This window comes from Puccinia triticina, chromosome 8A (genome assembly GCF_026914185.1).
Source record: "Puccinia triticina chromosome 8A, complete sequence".
NCBI classification, from domain to species: domain Eukaryota; kingdom Fungi; phylum Basidiomycota; class Pucciniomycetes; order Pucciniales; family Pucciniaceae; genus Puccinia; species Puccinia triticina.
Window position 1 is genome coordinate 6,264,365 of NC_070565.1, and position 19,790 is coordinate 6,284,154.

The 19,790-nt window shown below is 46.5% G+C and overlaps 2 protein-coding genes across 2 annotated transcripts; one reads left to right on the plus strand and one right to left on the minus strand.

The window, feature by feature from the left end:
• Positions 1-15,379: 15,379 nt before the first annotated feature.
• Positions 15,380-16,541, minus strand: PtA15_8A680 (uncharacterized protein; the record flags this gene model as incomplete). The annotated part of the gene is made up of 4 exons (XM_053172135.1): positions 15,380-15,602; positions 15,738-15,874; positions 15,966-16,034; positions 16,122-16,541. The coding sequence occupies 4 exons, from the start codon at positions 16,539-16,541 to the stop codon at positions 15,380-15,382; spliced, it is 849 nt and encodes a 282-aa protein (XP_053023329.1).
• A 257-nt stretch (positions 16,542-16,798) lies between these two features.
• Positions 16,799-17,087, plus strand: PtA15_8A681 (uncharacterized protein; the record flags this gene model as incomplete). The annotated part of the gene is made up of 2 exons (XM_053172136.1): positions 16,799-16,837; positions 16,911-17,087. 2 exons carry the CDS (start codon positions 16,799-16,801, stop codon positions 17,085-17,087), a joined length of 216 nt encoding a protein of 71 aa, XP_053023330.1.
• Positions 17,088-19,790: the final 2,703 nt, after the last annotated feature.

A 19,790-nucleotide genomic window follows, 5' to 3' on the forward strand; every position in this document is an offset into this window, starting at 1 on the left:
GCGGGTCTGTTCCATTTGTCAAGTGTATAATTGCTCCTCTCAGATTAAACATTCTCCTCAATGACCAGAGCAAATGGTTCATCACTCCTCTCCTTGAACAGTTTGCTCCGGTCATTGGGGGAGTGTTTATCCTCTTGATGACTGGGACCATTCTGGTCATTGAGAGGTGTTTAATCCTCTCAATGACCGGGAATGTTCTGGTAATCAAGAGTGGTGTTTACTGTTGCAAGGGATGCAGGACAAAAACCAAAGTTTACCATTGACAGATGAGTGACACTTGGGAGTGAGAATAAAATGGTTCTGATTCACTAAGAGGAAAAACTCCTATGAAAATCTTGTAGAGACTATATACAGGATTGTTATTTTTTTGGTTGAAGCATACACTACATAGAATATAAGCATATCACTATCTCAACACACCCCCTTGCTGAAAACAAAACCTAAGTTAATTGAACTAACTAGACTACTTATGGCTGAGAGTCTAGATTATTTCATATGGGGGACAGAAACTAGTAGTAAAATCAAGTTAGAGATCCATTGACGATAAAAGACAGGGAATTGTCATGATAACAAATATACCAAAAATTGCCAGAGAGGAATTAACTATCAGGTTGTGCCGGAGTTGCGCTTCCTACAAATATATTTGTCTTCTACTTTGGGATTTATCCCCAGACAACATTGATTTCCCAGTAAAAGTCGTTGTCTTCTTCTTCTTCCTTGCTAGGGCCGCCCCCTCAGAGAGGTACCGTCAATACTGCGCCGGCGCAGGTTTCAAATCTAGCATTTGGTTTGTTCTCTGCGGGAGGATTCGGACACACCGAGGAGTGGTGACCAATTTGACCGCAGTTCCAGCAGCCAACCTTCTTCTTCTTTACAACCGCAGGGGACACAAACGACTCCGGAAGCTGATAGAACAACACCTGCATAGATACCTCGTGCGCCTCAAGCGCTCCAATAGCGTCATCAAGGGATATTTCCTTCGGAGAATACACCAAGTGATCCCAGATTGGTTTCCAGGATTCGTCTAAGCCGCGGAGAAGGCAATTGCATATTTGCTGATCCGCGGGAGACAACTTGACTGACTTTAGGTTGGAAGCCGAGTTGTGGATTCGTGCGTAGGCACAAGTGGGAGAAAGTCACCCATCAGACAGAGCCAGACTGTTAGGAAAGACCCCGGATATTTATCATCTTTTCCTCCCTTCCCAATCCAGCATCACAGCCCCATTATGGAATTGGCCACACATGTAATAACCATAGAGATCCCATCTTGGTTACCCCTTGTCCCTTTTGGTTTCAGCCCTTCCCTTTTGTGTGAGGCCTGGCCTACTAAACAGTTCACTATTTGGCTATGAAACTATCCGAGAGGATAGTTCGCCGATTGCTTGTTTAGTAAGCTTTAGGAAATATAAGATTGTGAAGTTCCTGAGTCACGTTGATGAAGTTTATATGTATAAGAGTTTATTGATTTCTGAGTTATAATCTTAATTTCTTAGGATAATCGATAACTATGATTTTGAGGAGAACTATGACAAAGAATATCACAATAGGGAAAGAGAGGAAGGAAGGAAGGAAAGACAATTTGCGAAGAAAGAGTAGGTAAACAAAAACCCATGACATCATGACGAACAAACACGTCATCGATTAAGCCGTTGAATTAATAAGGAAATGCATCTCGATCATGATCGACCGATCATGGCTTACAATTAATAGCGCAAGACAGCGCAAGTCCTATGATTACAAAAGCAATTCGTTACAAAATAAGCCTCGCCTACTACTTCTGAACTGTATTCTTCTTACCTTTCTTCTTACCCTTATTTAACTTCAAATCCCACAACTTGCGGGACTTGTCAAGCAATTGATTAACTGACACCGGAATGTGATTTTGGGAAACCCAGGTATCTTCTCCCGGAGTCGAATTCTTCCAAGAAATTAAATAATCAGTCTTACCTTTTGCCGTACTGCGCATATCCAGAATAGCTTTGATCTTCGACCAGTCAACGATCTGTCCATCAGTGTAATACTTATCTTTAATTCCCAGCAAAGATAATTGTCCCGCCACTGAAACAGGACTCACATAGCGCGTCAGCAAGGATACATTAAACACCGGATGAAGCTTTGGATAATCTCCAGCCAAATCCAACTCTACAGCATTTGTACCAACCATTTTAACAACCTTAAAAGGTCCGATGTACCTATAGTCTAACTTAGAGTTAATACACCGCGATTGAATAAATTTGCGAAGCAATAAAACCTCTTCCCCCGGTTGATAAACCGGAGCGTCGCGCTTACCCTTATTATAATAGATAGCTTGTTTAATGCAAGCTTGCCGAAGGCATTCCACAGCTGTTTCTTGAGTCACCTGCAAATCAACAATAAAATCATCCACCCCCTTGCGGCCCGTGTTTTCAGTAATAACATTAAAACGCGGATGAAAGCCGTAGGTGAAGAAGAATGGAGAGATTTTCAAACTTGCCGAATCCAAGTTATTTATTGAAAACTCAGCCATATCCAAACACCTGTCCCAATTATCCTGATAGTAGGAACAGAAGTGCCGGAGGTAATCTTCGACAACCTGATTCATACGCTCAGTCTGGCCATCTGTCTGCGGATGATAAGCCGTCGACAAAGCTGATTTGACTCCGAGCAACTGCATCAAAGACTTCCAAAAGTCGCTGACGAAAGTACTCCCTCTGTCCGAAACGATCTTGTCCGGCAAAACATGAAGCCGAAAAATATGTTTCTTGAAAAGACCGGCCAAAACCGCCAAAGAGGAAGCCTCCCTGCAAGGAACAAAATGGGTAAGTTTGCTCAACAAATCCACAACCACCAAAATAGAGTCGAAACCGCCTGACAACGGCAGCTTCACTATCATGTCCATGCCAATTACGCTCCACGGTTTTCGATCAGCCACAATCGAGACCAGCTTCCCTTCGGGGGCAATTTGCCTTGCCTTCACACGTTGGCAAGAGTCACAGCTCTTGATGTATTTAATGACCGCCGCTTTCACGCCTGGCCAAGAAAACGTCCGTGTTACCGTCGCCAAGGTTCTCGCTATACCCGGGTGACCTACAGCCGGGGAATCGTGGTACATTATTAAAATCCTAGTATACAAAGACGCCGGAACCAAAACTCTGGAATTGTACCAATAAACATCGTCATGAGTAAAGGAAACTCCTTTTTGTTTAACCTCCTCGGGAGTATAAAACTTCTTAAAGTAAGTCAGCAAATCAGCAGTAGGTCTCTGAAAGAACAAGTCATGAGAGCGGAACGGCGAAGGATTCGGTTCTGATCCCACCGCATCGCAACTCACCATCCGCTTTACAATCAAATCAGCATCAGTACTCAGAGGCCTCCCATCGTAAAAATCATCCCGTCGGCTCGGCCCGTCCGCCGGATTTTTAGAACCACCTATATGATATATCAGCATATTAAAATTGTCTAAGAAAAGCGCCCACCGCGCCTGCTTAGGAGATAAGTATTTAGCGGTCTTGAAATACAATAAGTTAGAATGATTGGAAAACATGGTAATCGGGTTTATCGTACCCATCAACCAAGCCCTCCATTCTTGACAAGCCGATACAATTGCCAACAGCTCTAAGTCAAAAATTTTCCACAATCGCTCTCTGCCGGTAAGCTTCCTGGAAAAATAACTGACCGGAAGGTAATCGCCGGCCGAATTCGGCTGGCTAAGGACCGCCGCAATGGCGTAACCCGAACTATCCACGTGAACAATTCTATCTCTCTTGAAGTCAAAATGAAGAAGCAAAGGCTCCTTTATAAACATAGATTTCAGCTTATTAAACGCTAGTACCGCATCCAGGGAGTTCAAGAGAGTAGAATCAGAATATTTCTCTTGAGTCAGCGTTGTCAAAGGGCCAGCCACTGATGAGAAGCGCGGAATGAAACGCCTGTAGAAGTTCGTGAAACCTAAAAACTTCCTCAAACCCCGAACTGTCAAAGGAAATGGCCAATCCGCTATAGTTGCAAGTTTGTTAGTACTCATCTTTAAGCCTCGGTCAGTAATGTCAAAACCCAGAAAAGTTACCATATTGCAGAAAAATTGGCATTTGTGAAGCGAAGCCTTCAACGAGAATTGGCGAAGCTTTTGCAAAATCCAATCCAAGTCGAGAATGTGCTGTTTCTTTGTTTTAGAGTAAATCAATATATCGTCAATATAAACAAAACAACAGACATCCAGAAACTCGCGCAACACATGCTGAATAAAACGCTGGAACATTGCTGGTGCATTAGCCAAGCCAAATGGCATAACTTGATACTCATATAAGCCCCAAGGTGTTCGAAATGCCGTCTTCCATTCATGACCTTCCGCCACCCGAAGCAAATTGAAAGCCGCCTTGAGATTGATCTTCGACAAAAACTTACAACCCTGCAAGTTATTAAGCAAATGAGCAATCACCGGGAGTGGGTAAGAATCCCGCACCGTCATATTATTGAGAATGCGATAATCAACGCATGGTCGATTTGCTTTACCTTCCACTTTGACATAAAATATTGGCGCCGCCGCGGAAGAAGAAGAAACCCTAATAAAACCTTTTGCAAGGTTCTCATCAACATAAGTTTTCAGTTCGTCTCTCTCTTGCTTACTCAAGTTGTACATTTTCCCGAAAGGCGGAACAGCCCCCTTTTTTAAGTTAATCATGCAATCAAAATCCCCTCTATGGGGCGGAAGGCGTGCCAAAGACTCCGTGACAAACACGTCAGAAAACTTGTCTGTAAGAGCTGATGATTCATTACAAAGGTTAATATTAACTTCCTGTATAGCTTCATACATTACAACGTCACAATCAGAGCCTCCAACAAATGTCCCGGAATCTTTCAACCACGAATTCCCTAAAATAATATCGGCGGATGCTAACTTGGTTAAGTATAAAGTAACATTGGAAAGAAGAAAAGAACCGCAAACGATGGGAATTAAAACACTCCCTTTTACATAGGAAAATATCTCGCCGGAAACCGCCGAAGAACCGTCGAAAGACTTGCACTGTACTGGAACACTCAGATCAAAAGTCGTTACATTCGTTTTCTGTGCATAGTCAATGTTAATAAAAGAGGCGGATGCGCCAGAGTCCACCAGAACACGTGCGTCAGCATAATAATCATTATTAATTAGTAATCTCCCATCGAAGAAGGGACGACTATCAGAAACAGAAGCTCTTCTTACGAAATGAGCCTGCTTACAATCCGATGGTTTCATCTTTTCCGACATACAGGAGTTAAAGAAAATCTCCCCAGCTGACATGTCCGTCATATTTATCATGTCGGCCGACAAAGATGGATTGACGACTCCAGGATGTTCCGTAGAAGGGGATGCTCGTTTCTTGAAAGGCAAACCGTCTACTTCTGCCAAAGATTGGTGCTTCTTCCCCTTTTCCGAACGCTCCACCGGGGAATTTGAACGACTTGCAACAGGACGGAGATTGGGCTTTGGCCGAGCCGAACCGGCGGAACAAGCAGGTAAATTCTCGGGCGCCCACTTTGAATCGCTCCGCTTGACCTTCTTCCGACGAACCGAACCGCCCCATTCTTTCCATAATTCCAACATATCCGTCAAGTCCATCTTCATATCCCTCCCCAAGGTACAACCTCGAGCCTGATAATGAGCGTCATTGAACGTGCCGCCACAACGAATGCATATGTTGCGATCAACACAGCCTTGACGGAACTCAGGATAAGTAAACCCCGTATCTCGCATCGCCGAAGACATCTCATCAACATCCATCGCATCGCCATCGGCCGGCAACTTTGTCTGAGGTTGATGAACCGGTGGACGAGGCTGAGGTGGGTGATTCGGACGTGGCTGAGAAGATTTTGGGTCGAGGATTTTGCTGACACCCGAAACATTTCGCGAAACTGACACCGCTATTTCTTGCTTTGCATTGAGGTCGATAAGATCGTTCCACGGGCCTCGAATTAACGCCAGTTTGACAAGGTTCGAGTCAATAGCCTTATCATAAGCTTTGCACTTTGATCGCTCGTCCAGCTCCAATGGTCGAAGAAGAGAATTAAATAAGATGTTAAACTCCTCGATGGACTTATTCCCCTGTCGCGCAGCATAAAAAACCGTCTCCGCTTCTTCATATTCATGATGATTAGCAAACGTGTGTTCAATCGCATTGATGAAAGAATCCACATTGCGCAGCTCAGCTAATACATATTGCATTCCCGCCAAAGCTCGAAGAGGAGGCAAATGGAGGGCCTCCGCATTGCTCGAAAGAAGACCACGGAACCAAGTATAAGCCGGAACCTCGCCATCCATGCGACCCGTCCCGGAGCAAAAATAAACGGAGATCCACATGATTTTCTGTTTCTCCGAATTGAACTGCTCGCCAATCCGATCAAAAGTATTCCTCATCGTGAAACAAAAATTATTAGTTTCGCGAGGAGAGCCAGTGAAGAAAATGTGTGGTTGATGGGGGGGCTCAATGAAATTTTTAGGCCTCTCCGTCATCGACTGTGTGTTCATTACTTCCAAACGGCCCAGTCGACCACCAAGCGCGGTATTTGATCCCTCCATTAAACCACGGAGATGAGCAATCGATTGCTGATTATCCGATTGAGCCTTCATCAATTCGCCATGGAAAACATCTTTAATGTTCTTTGTTTCCGCCTGTAAAACACTGATCGATTTCTTGTCTTGCCGGGCCTGCGCGGTTAAAAGAGCGATTGATGCCGCCTGCGCCTCAATCAAGGACGATTGATTCGAGTTATCGACTCGGAGATTGGAAAGTAAGGCTGAAATATCGTCTTCGGATTGACCGGGAACGCCGAGATTCTGCGAAGAGACATGATGAGTAGGTTGGCCGCCGGGTTGAGAAGGGCCCTGTAGGGGGATTTGACCACCGCCTGATTGAGGGGATACCGTAGGAATGTGACGAGGCGAAAAAGCCAAAAACAAAGGCGAACTGTGGTCGATTGGTGAAGGACTGCCGATTGCGAAAAATGAAGACTGATGAGGAGTTGATGGTATCGGTATATTTGCTGCCTGAGGTGGAGAGGGTGAAAATCTCGGAGAGTTTCGAAGAGGAGTAATTGGTGCCATGTCGGATACGTCGGACATGATTTGTATAAAAAAAAAATATGTATGTATACGAGAATTTTTGAAGAGATCGTGATATAATTGTGAGGCCTGGCCTACTAAACAGTTCACTATTTGGCTATGAAACTATCCGAGAGGATAGTTCGCCGATTGCTTGTTTAGTAAGCTTTAGGAAATATAAGATTGTGAAGTTCCCGAGTCACGTTGATGAAGTTTATATGTATAAGAGTTTATTGATTTCTGAGTTATAATCTTAATTTCTTAGGATAATCGATAACTATGATTTTGAGGAGAACTATGACAAAGAATATCACGATAGGGAAAGAGAGGAAGGAAGGAAGGAAAGACAATTTGCGAAGAAAGAGTAGGTAAACGAAAACCCATGACATCATGACGAACAAACACGTCATCGATTAAGCCGTTGAATTAATAAGGAAATGCATCTCGATCATGATCAACCGATCATGGCTTACAATTAATAGCGCAAGACAGCGCAAGTCCTATGATTACAAAAGCAATTCGTTACAAAATAAGCCTCGCCTACTACTTCTGAACTGTATTCTTCTTACCTTTCTTCTTACCCTTATTTAACTTCAAATCCCACAACTTGCGGGACTTGTCAAGCAATTGATTAACTGACACCGGAATGTGATTTTGGGAAACCCAGGTATCTTCTCCCGGAGTCGAATTCTTCCAAGAAATTAAATAATCAGTCTTACCTTTTGCCGTACTGCGCATATCCAGAATAGCTTTGATCTTCGACCAGTCAACGATCTGTCCATCAGTGTAATACTTATCTTTAATTCCCAGCAAAGATAATTGTCCCGCCACTGAAACAGGACTCACATAGCGCGTCAGCAAGGATACATTAAACACCGGATGAAGCTTTGGATAATCTCCAGCCAAATCCAACTCTACAGCATTTGTACCAACCATTTTAACAACCTTAAAAGGTCCGATGTACCTATAGTCTAACTTAGAGTTAATACACCGCGATTGAATAAATTTGCGAAGCAATAAAACCTCTTCCCCCGGTTGATAAACCGGAGCGTCGCGCTTACCCTTATTATAATAGATAGCTTGTTTAATGCAAGCTTGCCGAAGGCATTCCACAGCTGTTTCTTGAGTCACCTGCAAATCAACAATAAAATCATCCACCCCCTTGCGGCCCGTGTTTTCAGTAATAACATTAAAACGCGGATGAAAGCCGTAGGTGAAGAAGAATGGAGAGATTTTCAAACTTGCCGAATCCAAGTTATTTATTGAAAACTCAGCCATATCCAAACACCTGTCCCAATTATCCTGATAGTAGGAACAGAAGTGCCGGAGGTAATCTTCGACAACCTGATTCATACGCTCAGTCTGGCCATCTGTCTGCGGATGATAAGCCGTCGACAAAGCTGATTTGACTCCGAGCAACTGCATCAAAGACTTCCAAAAGTCGCTGACGAAAGTACTCCCTCTGTCCGAAACGATCTTGTCCGGCAAAACATGAAGCCGAAAAATATGTTTCTTGAAAAGACCGGCCAAAACCGCCAAAGAGGAAGCCTCCCTGCAAGGAACAAAATGGGTAAGTTTGCTCAACAAATCCACAACCACCAAAATAGAGTCGAAACCGCCTGACAACGGCAGCTTCACTATCATGTCCATGCCAATTACGCTCCACGGTTTTCGATCAGCCACAATCGAGACCAGCTTCCCTTCGGGGGCAATTTGCCTTGCCTTCACACGTTGGCAAGAGTCACAGCTCTTGATGTATTTAATGACCGCCGCTTTCACGCCTGGCCAAGAAAACGTCCGTGTTACCGTCGCCAAGGTTCTCGCTATACCCGGGTGACCTACAGCCGGGGAATCGTGGTACATTATTAAAATCCTAGTATACAAAGACGCCGGAACCAAAACTCTGGAATTGTACCAATAAACATCGTCATGAGTAAAGGAAACTCCTTTTTGTTTAACCTCCTCGGGAGTATAAAACTTCTTAAAGTAAGTCAGCAAATCAGCAGTAGGTCTCTGAAAGAACAAGTCATGAGAGCGGAACGGCGAAGGATTCGGTTCTGATCCCACCGCATCGCAACTCACCATCCGCTTTACAATCAAATCAGCATCAGTACTCAGAGGCCTCCCATCGTAAAAATCATCCCGTCGGCTCGGCCCGTCCGCCGGATTTTTAGAACCACCTATATGATATATCAGCATATTAAAATTGTCTAAGAAAAGCGCCCACCGCGCCTGCTTAGGAGATAAGTATTTAGCGGTCTTGAAATACAATAAGTTAGAATGATTGGAAAACATGGTAATCGGGTTTATCGTACCCATCAACCAAGCCCTCCATTCTTGACAAGCCGATACAATTGCCAACAGCTCTAAGTCAAAAATTTTCCACAATCGCTCTCTGCCGGTAAGCTTCCTGGAAAAATAACTGACCGGAAGGTAATCGCCGGCCGAATTCGGCTGGCTAAGGACCGCCGCAATGGCGTAACCCGAACTATCCACGTGAACAATTCTATCTCTCTTGAAGTCAAAATGAAGAAGCAAAGGCTCCTTTATAAACATAGATTTCAGCTTATTAAACGCTAGTACCGCATCCAGGGAGTTCAAGAGAGTAGAATCAGAATATTTCTCTTGAGTCAGCGTTGTCAAAGGGCCAGCCACTGATGAGAAGCGCGGAATGAAACGCCTGTAGAAGTTCGTGAAACCTAAAAACTTCCTCAAACCCCGAACTGTCAAAGGAAATGGCCAATCCGCTATAGTTGCAAGTTTGTTAGTACTCATCTTTAAGCCTCGGTCAGTAATGTCAAAACCCAGAAAAGTTACCATATTGCAGAAAAATTGGCATTTGTGAAGCGAAGCCTTCAACGAGAATTGGCGAAGCTTTTGCAAAATCCAATCCAAGTCGAGAATGTGCTGTTTCTTTGTTTTAGAGTAAATCAATATATCGTCAATATAAACAAAACAACAGACATCCAGAAACTCGCGCAACACATGCTGAATAAAACGCTGGAACATTGCTGGTGCATTAGCCAAGCCAAATGGCATAACTTGATACTCATATAAGCCCCAAGGTGTTCGAAATGCCGTCTTCCATTCATGACCTTCCGCCACCCGAAGCAAATTGAAAGCCGCCTTGAGATTGATCTTCGACAAAAACTTACAACCCTGCAAGTTATTAAGCAAATGAGCAATCACCGGGAGTGGGTAAGAATCCCGCACCGTCATATTATTGAGAATGCGATAATCAACGCATGGTCGATTTGCTTTACCTTCCACTTTGACATAAAATATTGGCGCCGCCGCGGAAGAAGAAGAAACCCTAATAAAACCTTTTGCAAGGTTCTCATCAACATAAGTTTTCAGTTCGTCTCTCTCTTGCTTACTCAAGTTGTACATTTTCCCGAAAGGCGGAACAGCCCCCTTTTTTAAGTTAATCATGCAATCAAAATCCCCTCTATGGGGCGGAAGGCGTGCCAAAGACTCCGTGACAAACACGTCAGAAAACTTGTCTGTAAGAGCTGATGATTCATTACAAAGGTTAATATTAACTTCCTGTATAGCTTCATACATTACAACGTCACAATCAGAGCCTCCAACAAATGTCCCGGAATCTTTCAACCACGAATTCCCTAAAATAATATCGGCGGATGCTAACTTGGTTAAGTATAAAGTAACATTGGAAAGAAGAAAAGAACCGCAAACGATGGGAATTAAAACACTCCCTTTTACATAGGAAAATATCTCGCCGGAAACCGCCGAAGAACCGTCGAAAGACTTGCACTGTACTGGAACACTCAGATCAAAAGTCGTTACATTCGTTTTCTGTGCATAGTCAATGTTAATAAAAGAGGCGGATGCGCCAGAGTCCACCAGAACACGTGCGTCAGCATAATAATCATTATTAATTAGTAATCTCCCATCGAAGAAGGGACGACTATCAGAAACAGAAGCTCTTCTTACGAAATGAGCCTGCTTACAATCCGATGGTTTCATCTTTTCCGACATACAGGAGTTAAAGAAAATCTCCCCAGCTGACATGTCCGTCATATTTATCATGTCGGCCGACAAAGATGGATTGACGACTCCAGGATGTTCCGTAGAAGGGGATGCTCGTTTCTTGAAAGGCAAACCGTCTACTTCTGCCAAAGATTGGTGCTTCTTCCCCTTTTCCGAACGCTCCACCGGGGAATTTGAACGACTTGCAACAGGACGGAGATTGGGCTTTGGCCGAGCCGAACCGGCGGAACAAGCAGGTAAATTCTCGGGCGCCCACTTTGAATCGCTCCGCTTGACCTTCTTCCGACGAACCGAACCGCCCCATTCTTTCCATAATTCCAACATATCCGTCAAGTCCATCTTCATATCCCTCCCCAAGGTACAACCTCGAGCCTGATAATGAGCGTCATTGAACGTGCCGCCACAACGAATGCATATGTTGCGATCAACACAGCCTTGACGGAACTCAGGATAAGTAAACCCCGTATCTCGCATCGCCGAAGACATCTCATCAACATCCATCGCATCGCCATCGGCCGGCAACTTTGTCTGAGGTTGATGAACCGGTGGACGAGGCTGAGGTGGGTGATTCGGACGTGGCTGAGAAGATTTTGGGTCGAGGATTTTGCTGACACCCGAAACATTTCGCGAAACTGACACCGCTATTTCTTGCTTTGCATTGAGGTCGATAAGATCGTTCCACGGGCCTCGAATTAACGCCAGTTTGACAAGGTTCGAGTCAATAGCCTTATCATAAGCTTTGCACTTTGATCGCTCGTCCAGCTCCAATGGTCGAAGAAGAGAATTAAATAAGATGTTAAACTCCTCGATGGACTTATTCCCCTGTCGCGCAGCATAAAAAACCGTCTCCGCTTCTTCATATTCATGATGATTAGCAAACGTGTGTTCAATCGCATTGATGAAAGAATCCACATTGCGCAGCTCAGCTAATACATATTGCATTCCCGCCAAAGCTCGAAGAGGAGGCAAATGGAGGGCCTCCGCATTGCTCGAAAGAAGACCACGGAACCAAGTATAAGCCGGAACCTCGCCATCCATGCGACCCGTCCCGGAGCAAAAATAAACGGAGATCCACATGATTTTCTGTTTCTCCGAATTGAACTGCTCGCCAATCCGATCAAAAGTATTCCTCATCGTGAAACAAAAATTATTAGTTTCGCGAGGAGAGCCAGTGAAGAAAATGTGTGGTTGATGGGGGGGCTCAATGAAATTTTTAGGCCTCTCCGTCATCGACTGTGTGTTCATTACTTCCAAACGGCCCAGTCGACCACCAAGCGCGGTATTTGATCCCTCCATTAAACCACGGAGATGAGCAATCGATTGCTGATTATCCGATTGAGCCTTCATCAATTCGCCATGGAAAACATCTTTAATGTTCTTTGTTTCCGCCTGTAAAACACTGATCGATTTCTTGTCTTGCCGGGCCTGCGCGGTTAAAAGAGCGATTGATGCCGCCTGCGCCTCAATCAAGGACGATTGATTCGAGTTATCGACTCGGAGATTGGAAAGTAAGGCTGAAATATCGTCTTCGGATTGACCGGGAACGCCGAGATTCTGCGAAGAGACATGATGAGTAGGTTGGCCGCCGGGTTGAGAAGGGCCCTGTAGGGGGATTTGACCACCGCCTGATTGAGGGGATACCGTAGGAATGTGACGAGGCGAAAAAGCCAAAAACAAAGGCGAACTGTGGTCGATTGGTGAAGGACTGCCGATTGCGAAAAATGAAGACTGATGAGGAGTTGATGGTATCGGTATATTTGCTGCCTGAGGTGGAGAGGGTGAAAATCTCGGAGAGTTTCGAAGAGGAGTAATTGGTGCCATGTCGGATACGTCGGACATGATTTGTATAAAAAAAAAATATGTATGTATACGAGAATTTTTGAAGAGATCGTGATATAATTGTGAGGCCTGGCCTACTAAACAGTTCACTATTTGGCTATGAAACTATCCGAGAGGATAGTTCGCCGATTGCTTGTTTAGTAAGCTTTAGGAAATATAAGATTGTGAAGTTCCCGAGTCACGTTGATGAAGTTTATATGTATAAGAGTTTATTGATTTCTGAGTTATAATCTTAATTTCTTAGGATAATCGATAACTATGATTTTGAGGAGAACTATGACAAAGAATATCACGATAGGGAAAGAGAGGAAGGAAGGAAGGAAAGACAATTTGCGAAGAAAGAGTAGGTAAACGAAAACCCATGACATCATGACGAACAAACACGTCATCGATTAAGCCGTTGAATTAATAAGGAAATGCATCTCGATCATGATCAACCGATCATGGCTTACAATTAATAGCGCAAGACAGCGCAAGTCCTATGATTACAAAAGCAATTTGTTACATTTTGAGCCTCTTGTATGATATGCAATCTCTTTCTTCTGATGTTTCATTGTCTCTCCACATTCCAGCCTCTTTCCAGAACTTTCCATCCCCATAGCAGTTTCAGCCTCAGCCCCTTGATTGATAATTTTCATTGTTCCCACAACTCAGCCCCATAATATTTTGTATATAGTCTGCCCTCTTTGGCCCCGACTTTTATTCATCATCAGATCCTGCCCCGGAAATTCAGATAACTGGTCACCATTCATTAGCCTTGCTTATGCCAATAAATCAGATTGGACAAGCTAGATATTGAGTATACAACTATTAGATTAGATTAGTAGACAAGTATATACCTTTTAAGGCATGCCTCAATAATCTCCATAGCCACACCTTTCCTTACCATACTCTGATATTCTTTTTCTTTTCCCACTGAGAGGCAGCCCTTCAAGCACCCAATCCCTCTCAAGCTCTGTTCTTCCCTCAGAGTAGGTCCACACCGCCTTATGTAAATTCTGGTAATCCCAGGTGCTGGATATGTGGGGTAATTGGCTTTTTCCCAATTGGACCCGGTTTAGATATGTAGTACTTAAGGAGGATTTTTTGGGAGAAAGGCCCAGGGGGGCTTGCATACTTCTTCCAAGAGGAAAATTGGACACAACAAAGGCTTTTTGGTTTGGAATTGGACCCAAGACCCAAACATTTGGCTGTTGCTTCTGGCCAAACCCAAAAACATACCAATCACATGAGGACAATCTTGGAAAAGAAGTCAGATTGGATACGTATGTGGTGATTTACATGTCAGGAGCATTTTGCAAAAAATTCTCCCCCGGATGCGTGCTACATCAGGCGGCTTGGTGGGGCCCAGGGACCTCCGGGGTCCTTTGTGGGGGTGAGATGGCACAAAAAAGAGTCCACAGCATGAACATGAAGAAAAGGCTATGTCTGTAAAATGTGAATGTTCAGGGACTTATGCGCTATGTCGACCCCGTGGCAGTAGAGAATTAGAAAAATGATGTTTTTCAATCCTCTCTGGCTGCACCATATGTCACCAGGTGATAAGACTTTGGGGGAGCAAAATGCGCACAACATCATGGAGTTTCTCAATGTTTTGGGGCCTTGGGTGCCCCATGAAGTCCTTTTTTGGGACTGGCAAGTGTCCACTTCATCGTGCATTCCACCTTTTGCACTGGACAGAATCTGGAATCAATCGTGTTGCAACTATGATTGCAGCTCAACCAGAGCAGTTGAGGATGAGAAAAAATAGTAGAAAGAAGGGCACAGCTTAAGCCATCCCAGAAATGTAAACTAGAGAAAAAAAAGGTTCAGAAACAAAGACGGAAGACTGATTTAAAAAAAGTCTCTGCCAAAAGTGCTAATTCTCTACTGCCGCGGGGTCAACATAGCCCGTAAGTCCCTCCTTCAGAGGTCGCTTCGCTCCCCCGAGGAGGGAATTAGCTAAGTTAGAATAGTATGAGATCTGAAATGAATAAGTTTGAATTTTGAAGGAAAAAGGTGCTTCTGTGTGGTTTAGAAACTGTTGAGTCATTCATTGGTACCCAAGGAGACACTCATGGTTGTGCGGCCACAGACTGCACGCGCCCAGCCGCCGCCAACGAAGGGTGGGCCAGTCCCTCTGCGGGCCCGGCACGCCCTGTCCGATCCAGCCAACACGAACATTCATTTCATCCGATTCCGTATACTCATACACGTACATTAAGTGTACTCGTTCATCTAAACACACACACACAGACAGAGAGAGAGGGCCAAGACAACAAGGACGGGGTGCAGACAGGACGGCCACGCCGCACGGGAAGAAGCGAGAGAGAGGCAAGAAAGCGGCGCAGAGGCGGAGGCCGGGTGTGTGTTGAGGAATGAGAGGGGGGGGCCAAGAGGGGGTGTGTGGAGGGGGCGGAGCTCAAAGGTAATAATACAGCAAGATAAGTGTGTGTGTGTATGTGGGGGGGGGGGTATATGTAGTGTGAGAGGTCAGCGGGGAAGAGTGTTCGCAGACGGATGGGCCTCGAAGGCGGGCGGGGGTGCGCTGGTGTCGGGATGCGGGTCGGGGGGGCGGGGGAGGCCGAGGGAGGCGAGGGTTGCGACGGAGCCGAGGAAGCTGAGCTGCTGGGGCGTGGGGCCGTGGGAGGGCAGAGTGAGGCGTGGGAGCTGTGGCGGGGGGGGCGGGGGAGGGATGAGGGCGGCTCGGGAGGGCCTCTGGGCGTGTTTGTGGCCGGCGTCTTCGGAGGAGGAGGCGGAGGAGGAGGTGCTGGAGACGGAGCGGTCGAGGTGCAGGGTGTGGTGCTGGGGCCGCAGCCGTTGCTGGTCTTCTTCTTCTTCTTCTTCCTGCTCGGTCTGTGTGTCGAAGGAGGCGCCCAGGGCGGGGAGCGGCTGGAGGGGCGGGAGTTGTGCGGACGAGGGGCCGGCGGGGAGGGTGGATGAGGATTGGGCGGGGGTCCGCGTGGAGCTCTCGTAGTTCGGCGGCGGCTCGGCCGGGTGTGCGTTTGTGGTGGGGGGAGCGCGCGCGGTGGTGGTGGTGGTGGTGGTGGTGTGGCTGCCGATGAAGCGCATGATGAACGACGGCTGGGGGTCTGTGCCCCGCTGGGCTCGGGCAAGGGTCATCTCGGTGTCCTGGGGGTCGGCGGAGCTGTGTGAGTGGGATGATGGAGTCAGCAGCTTTTCTTTTTTTTTTTTTCGGATGTGTGTGGATGGGGGGGACGGACTATTGGGGGACGGTGCGGACGCTGTCGGATCGGGAGGGGCGGCGGTTGATTCCGTTCATGAGCCTCCACATGCGGTCGGCTCTGCGCTGGCCCTCGGGGCGATCGGCGCCGGTGCCACCCGGGGGGATGATGAACCTGGGAGCGCCGGGGCGGTGGGGGGCGTTGGGGTTGTGGGGGTCTGGCTGGCTGATCCGGCTTGCGTAGAGGTGGGTGCGGCGGTGGACCTTCCTGCGCCAGTAGAGCACCGTGAGCAGTGCGGCCAGGACGGGGACGATGATGATGAGCGCAATCACGCCTGGGGGCAGGTTGTTCGGCGGCGGGGGCGGGCTGGCAGCTGTGCTCTGCTGGGCGGGGGGTGGCTCTTCGAGGGGCTGTTTGGCGTGCGCCGGCGGAGGGGGGTATCCGGCGGGCGAGGGCGGGGGGGCGCTCATGGGGAGGGCGGTGGCGGGCTGGGTGTCCGGAGGGGAGTCGAAGAAGGCGTTCGTCTGGGCGCGGTTGTCGACTGCAGGGTGGCTGTTGGGCGTGCTGCTGGTGGGCGGGGGTGCTGGCTGCTGGGAGCTGTTTGGGCTGGGCGCGGCCATGCTGCTGCTGCTGCTGCTGCTGCTGATGGGATGATCCGCTTGGGAGACGATGTGCAGCAGCCCAGGGGGAGTGTCTGGTCTGGCCGGGGGTGCCACTGCTGGTTGGGATGGCCGAGCTGGACCAGAACGACTTCTCTAATTCAAGGGTCCACCAGTACATAACAGTAACACCGCCCGCGACAACAGCAACCACACACTCACACACCCACCTTCTGGGAGTTGACTGAAGGCACACTGCTTTCGAAGGACGAGATGACTGCTGCTATTATTTCCGATCGAGGGACCCCACCAGAGGGCTTACTTACCACCGACGCCGAGCCGGCTGGCCCACGGAGCAGCCACCGGGACTCCGAAGACACCCACAGACCCACCCCAACCTACAACTACACAAGATAGGCCGCGAGCTGAGGAAGCAAGACCTCGAGTGGGCCTGGCAGCTTCCACCACTATTCTCTTGGAGAGTAAGGAGCAAGAAACGCTTGCAGTAGACGCCCGCTCAGGAACACCGCCAACCAAACACCTCCTCTTGCGGAGCCTACATACCAAGAGCAGCTCCTCTTGACGGCTGGCCATGCCCGGTGGGCTTCCTGTGAGAGACGGCCGCACATTATACCACTGTTGCAAAGAAACCTGAGTCCAAGGCTACGCCCAACTGTGTGCTTGAGCTGCTCACATTTTCAGTTGTACACCACGGACACATACCTCCAAAGGTTGTTCGGAGTTGCTTCGACTGCAAGGCAAATAAACATCAAGCAATTCAATGAGCACAAGCCCACTCAAACTAACAATCTCAAATATTTGTGTTGTGTTTCTTTCCAAATGCTTGTTTAAAGAGATGGAGTAAGTAATGCCCCTTTGCAGTTTCTTTGCGGTGAAATCTTAGGCCCTGTTTGCCAGCGTGATTATTACGCAATAAATAATCTTGCCATGTCCCCCTACATTGTCTAAGACACTACATTTCCGCTAGCTTAACTAGGCCTCTCGAACGGAGGGTCCGGGGGACCCCGCCCGGAGGGCTCTCCGTAGGAGAGGCTTATGAATAATGTCTGCAGGCTGGCAGACAAAGGAAGGATTTTCAATCCTAAAAACACAAAAACACAATTTAAAATTCACCAAAATATGTGCAAGAAAAACTGAATAGACAGTTTTCTTGGCAGTACTGATGGGCACCCTCCCCCAAGTTTTTGAGGCATAAACTCCAAAACTGCTTGAAGGAATCCGTTTTGGAGGTCAAAGGAATCCTGGAGGATTTTCCATTGCACTGAAGATCCAATTTTGGATTTTCTGATAATATGCACAATTGAATATCCTATCTGCAACAATTGGGTGGCTACAGGTGTAGGATCTGCAGATATCTGCAGGCTTGTGAATCCAATATCCACAAGGCATGATGGTTGTAATTCCTTGGTTTACATTTCTTTGTGTTTTTTATTTTTATTTTTAAAACATTAGTACAGAAAAAATGATAAGGATTGAGGAGATGAGACCAGCGCCATTTGAAAGCTGAGATTGAGAAGTGTAATTTGGCTCTGGGGCAGGTCCACAGGAGCTGAGGGGGAGGCTGGGTGATGCTAAGTATTTTTCCTCCAGCCATTGGTGATTTCTTTCTCAGCCAAAATTTTGACTTTGTGCACAAGTCCCTCCCTGCGGGAGGGGCCGCTTCGCGGCCAGCCACAGCGAGCCTCCCACCAGGGGGGACTTGTGTCAAGTTAAACTTTTCCGCCTGATCTTTTGGAAGTGAACTGCCAAGCCTTATGAGGGTTTACTTTCAAAAGATTATCCTAAAAAGACATGTTTTACCATATGTAATGTAGCATCTTTCCTATTAGGACGGTTCACATAGGGATTTTTTAACCCTGCTGATGTTATAAATCAGCAAGCCTTCCTAGCCAAATTGGCTGGGACCGTGGGATAAACTTTATTTTGGTGTTGCTGATTTTGGCCCTACGTGAACTGTCCTATTATTAGATTGTGTAATATGACACTGCCAAACAGGGCCTTAAAAGTGCATCCATCGCGGGGATTCAAAGTTGGCCATACATGACTTGCATATACTTTTGCAAGTTGGTGTTCAAATACCAACTTTCAAAAAAAAAAAAAAAAAACACTCAAGCAGGTTTGGGGGAGGGAGGGGGGTAGTAAAATGTGACTTGCATGCACACTACTCAGTGGATGACTTCCCCTCATCATTTAGAGAGCTCTAGATGCCTCTCTAAATCCTAAATTAAGACACCTATCAAAAACTCAACCAGTGCACATGAAAGTAATGAACTGTAGGGCTAGGAAAACATTTCCCTTTTTGTCAAAAATTAAGGATTTGGGTGTGTAAATTGAGATCTGGGAGGCTCCCAGACTCGACGGGAAGTCCTCCAGTGTTCAAGAATGAACTTGAACACCAACTCACAATTAAAAGTGCATGCAATTTGCGCCTGGCCAACTCCGTGTACAGACCCTCCTCCCTCCTCCCACTCTGCTAAAGAAAATCCAAGCTTGATTGGTTCTGGTCCCGCTTGCTCCAAGGTGTTATAATTCAGGCCCCGTTTGGACGCCCGGTGTGATATTATAAATCACATAATAATATACATAACACAAAAGTGAAAAGCCAATTGTCATAAAATCAATTATGCAACCAGCACATTTATGACAGGTCTGTTTGGCGCGTCCACTCAATAATCATATAGTACTCACTTATTACAAGTCTGTTTGGCAAACCAAAATTCACTCGGTGTCATAACTCATCACCATCCCCCACAATGTCGCCTCCCAGCATGCTTCAGAAAAAACAACAGTACCAGCTCCGACAAAAGAGGATGGCACTTTTCATCATTATCCTGATCAGCCTCCGTCAGTGGTCAAAGACAATCAAACATCCGTACAACAATAGCATCTTAACGGGTCATGAATATGTTAGATACATCCTGAACAGTAACCAACTACGAGCTCAGGCCATGTTCCAAATCTCAATCAATGTGTTCAGAATCTGTTCGGACGAGCTGCTTTCAATTGATAGTGAACCAGTCTCAAGGCTAGTAAGCATGAATGAACAGTTTGCAATCTTCCTCTACATTGTTGGACAAAACGCGACCAACCGGCAAGCTC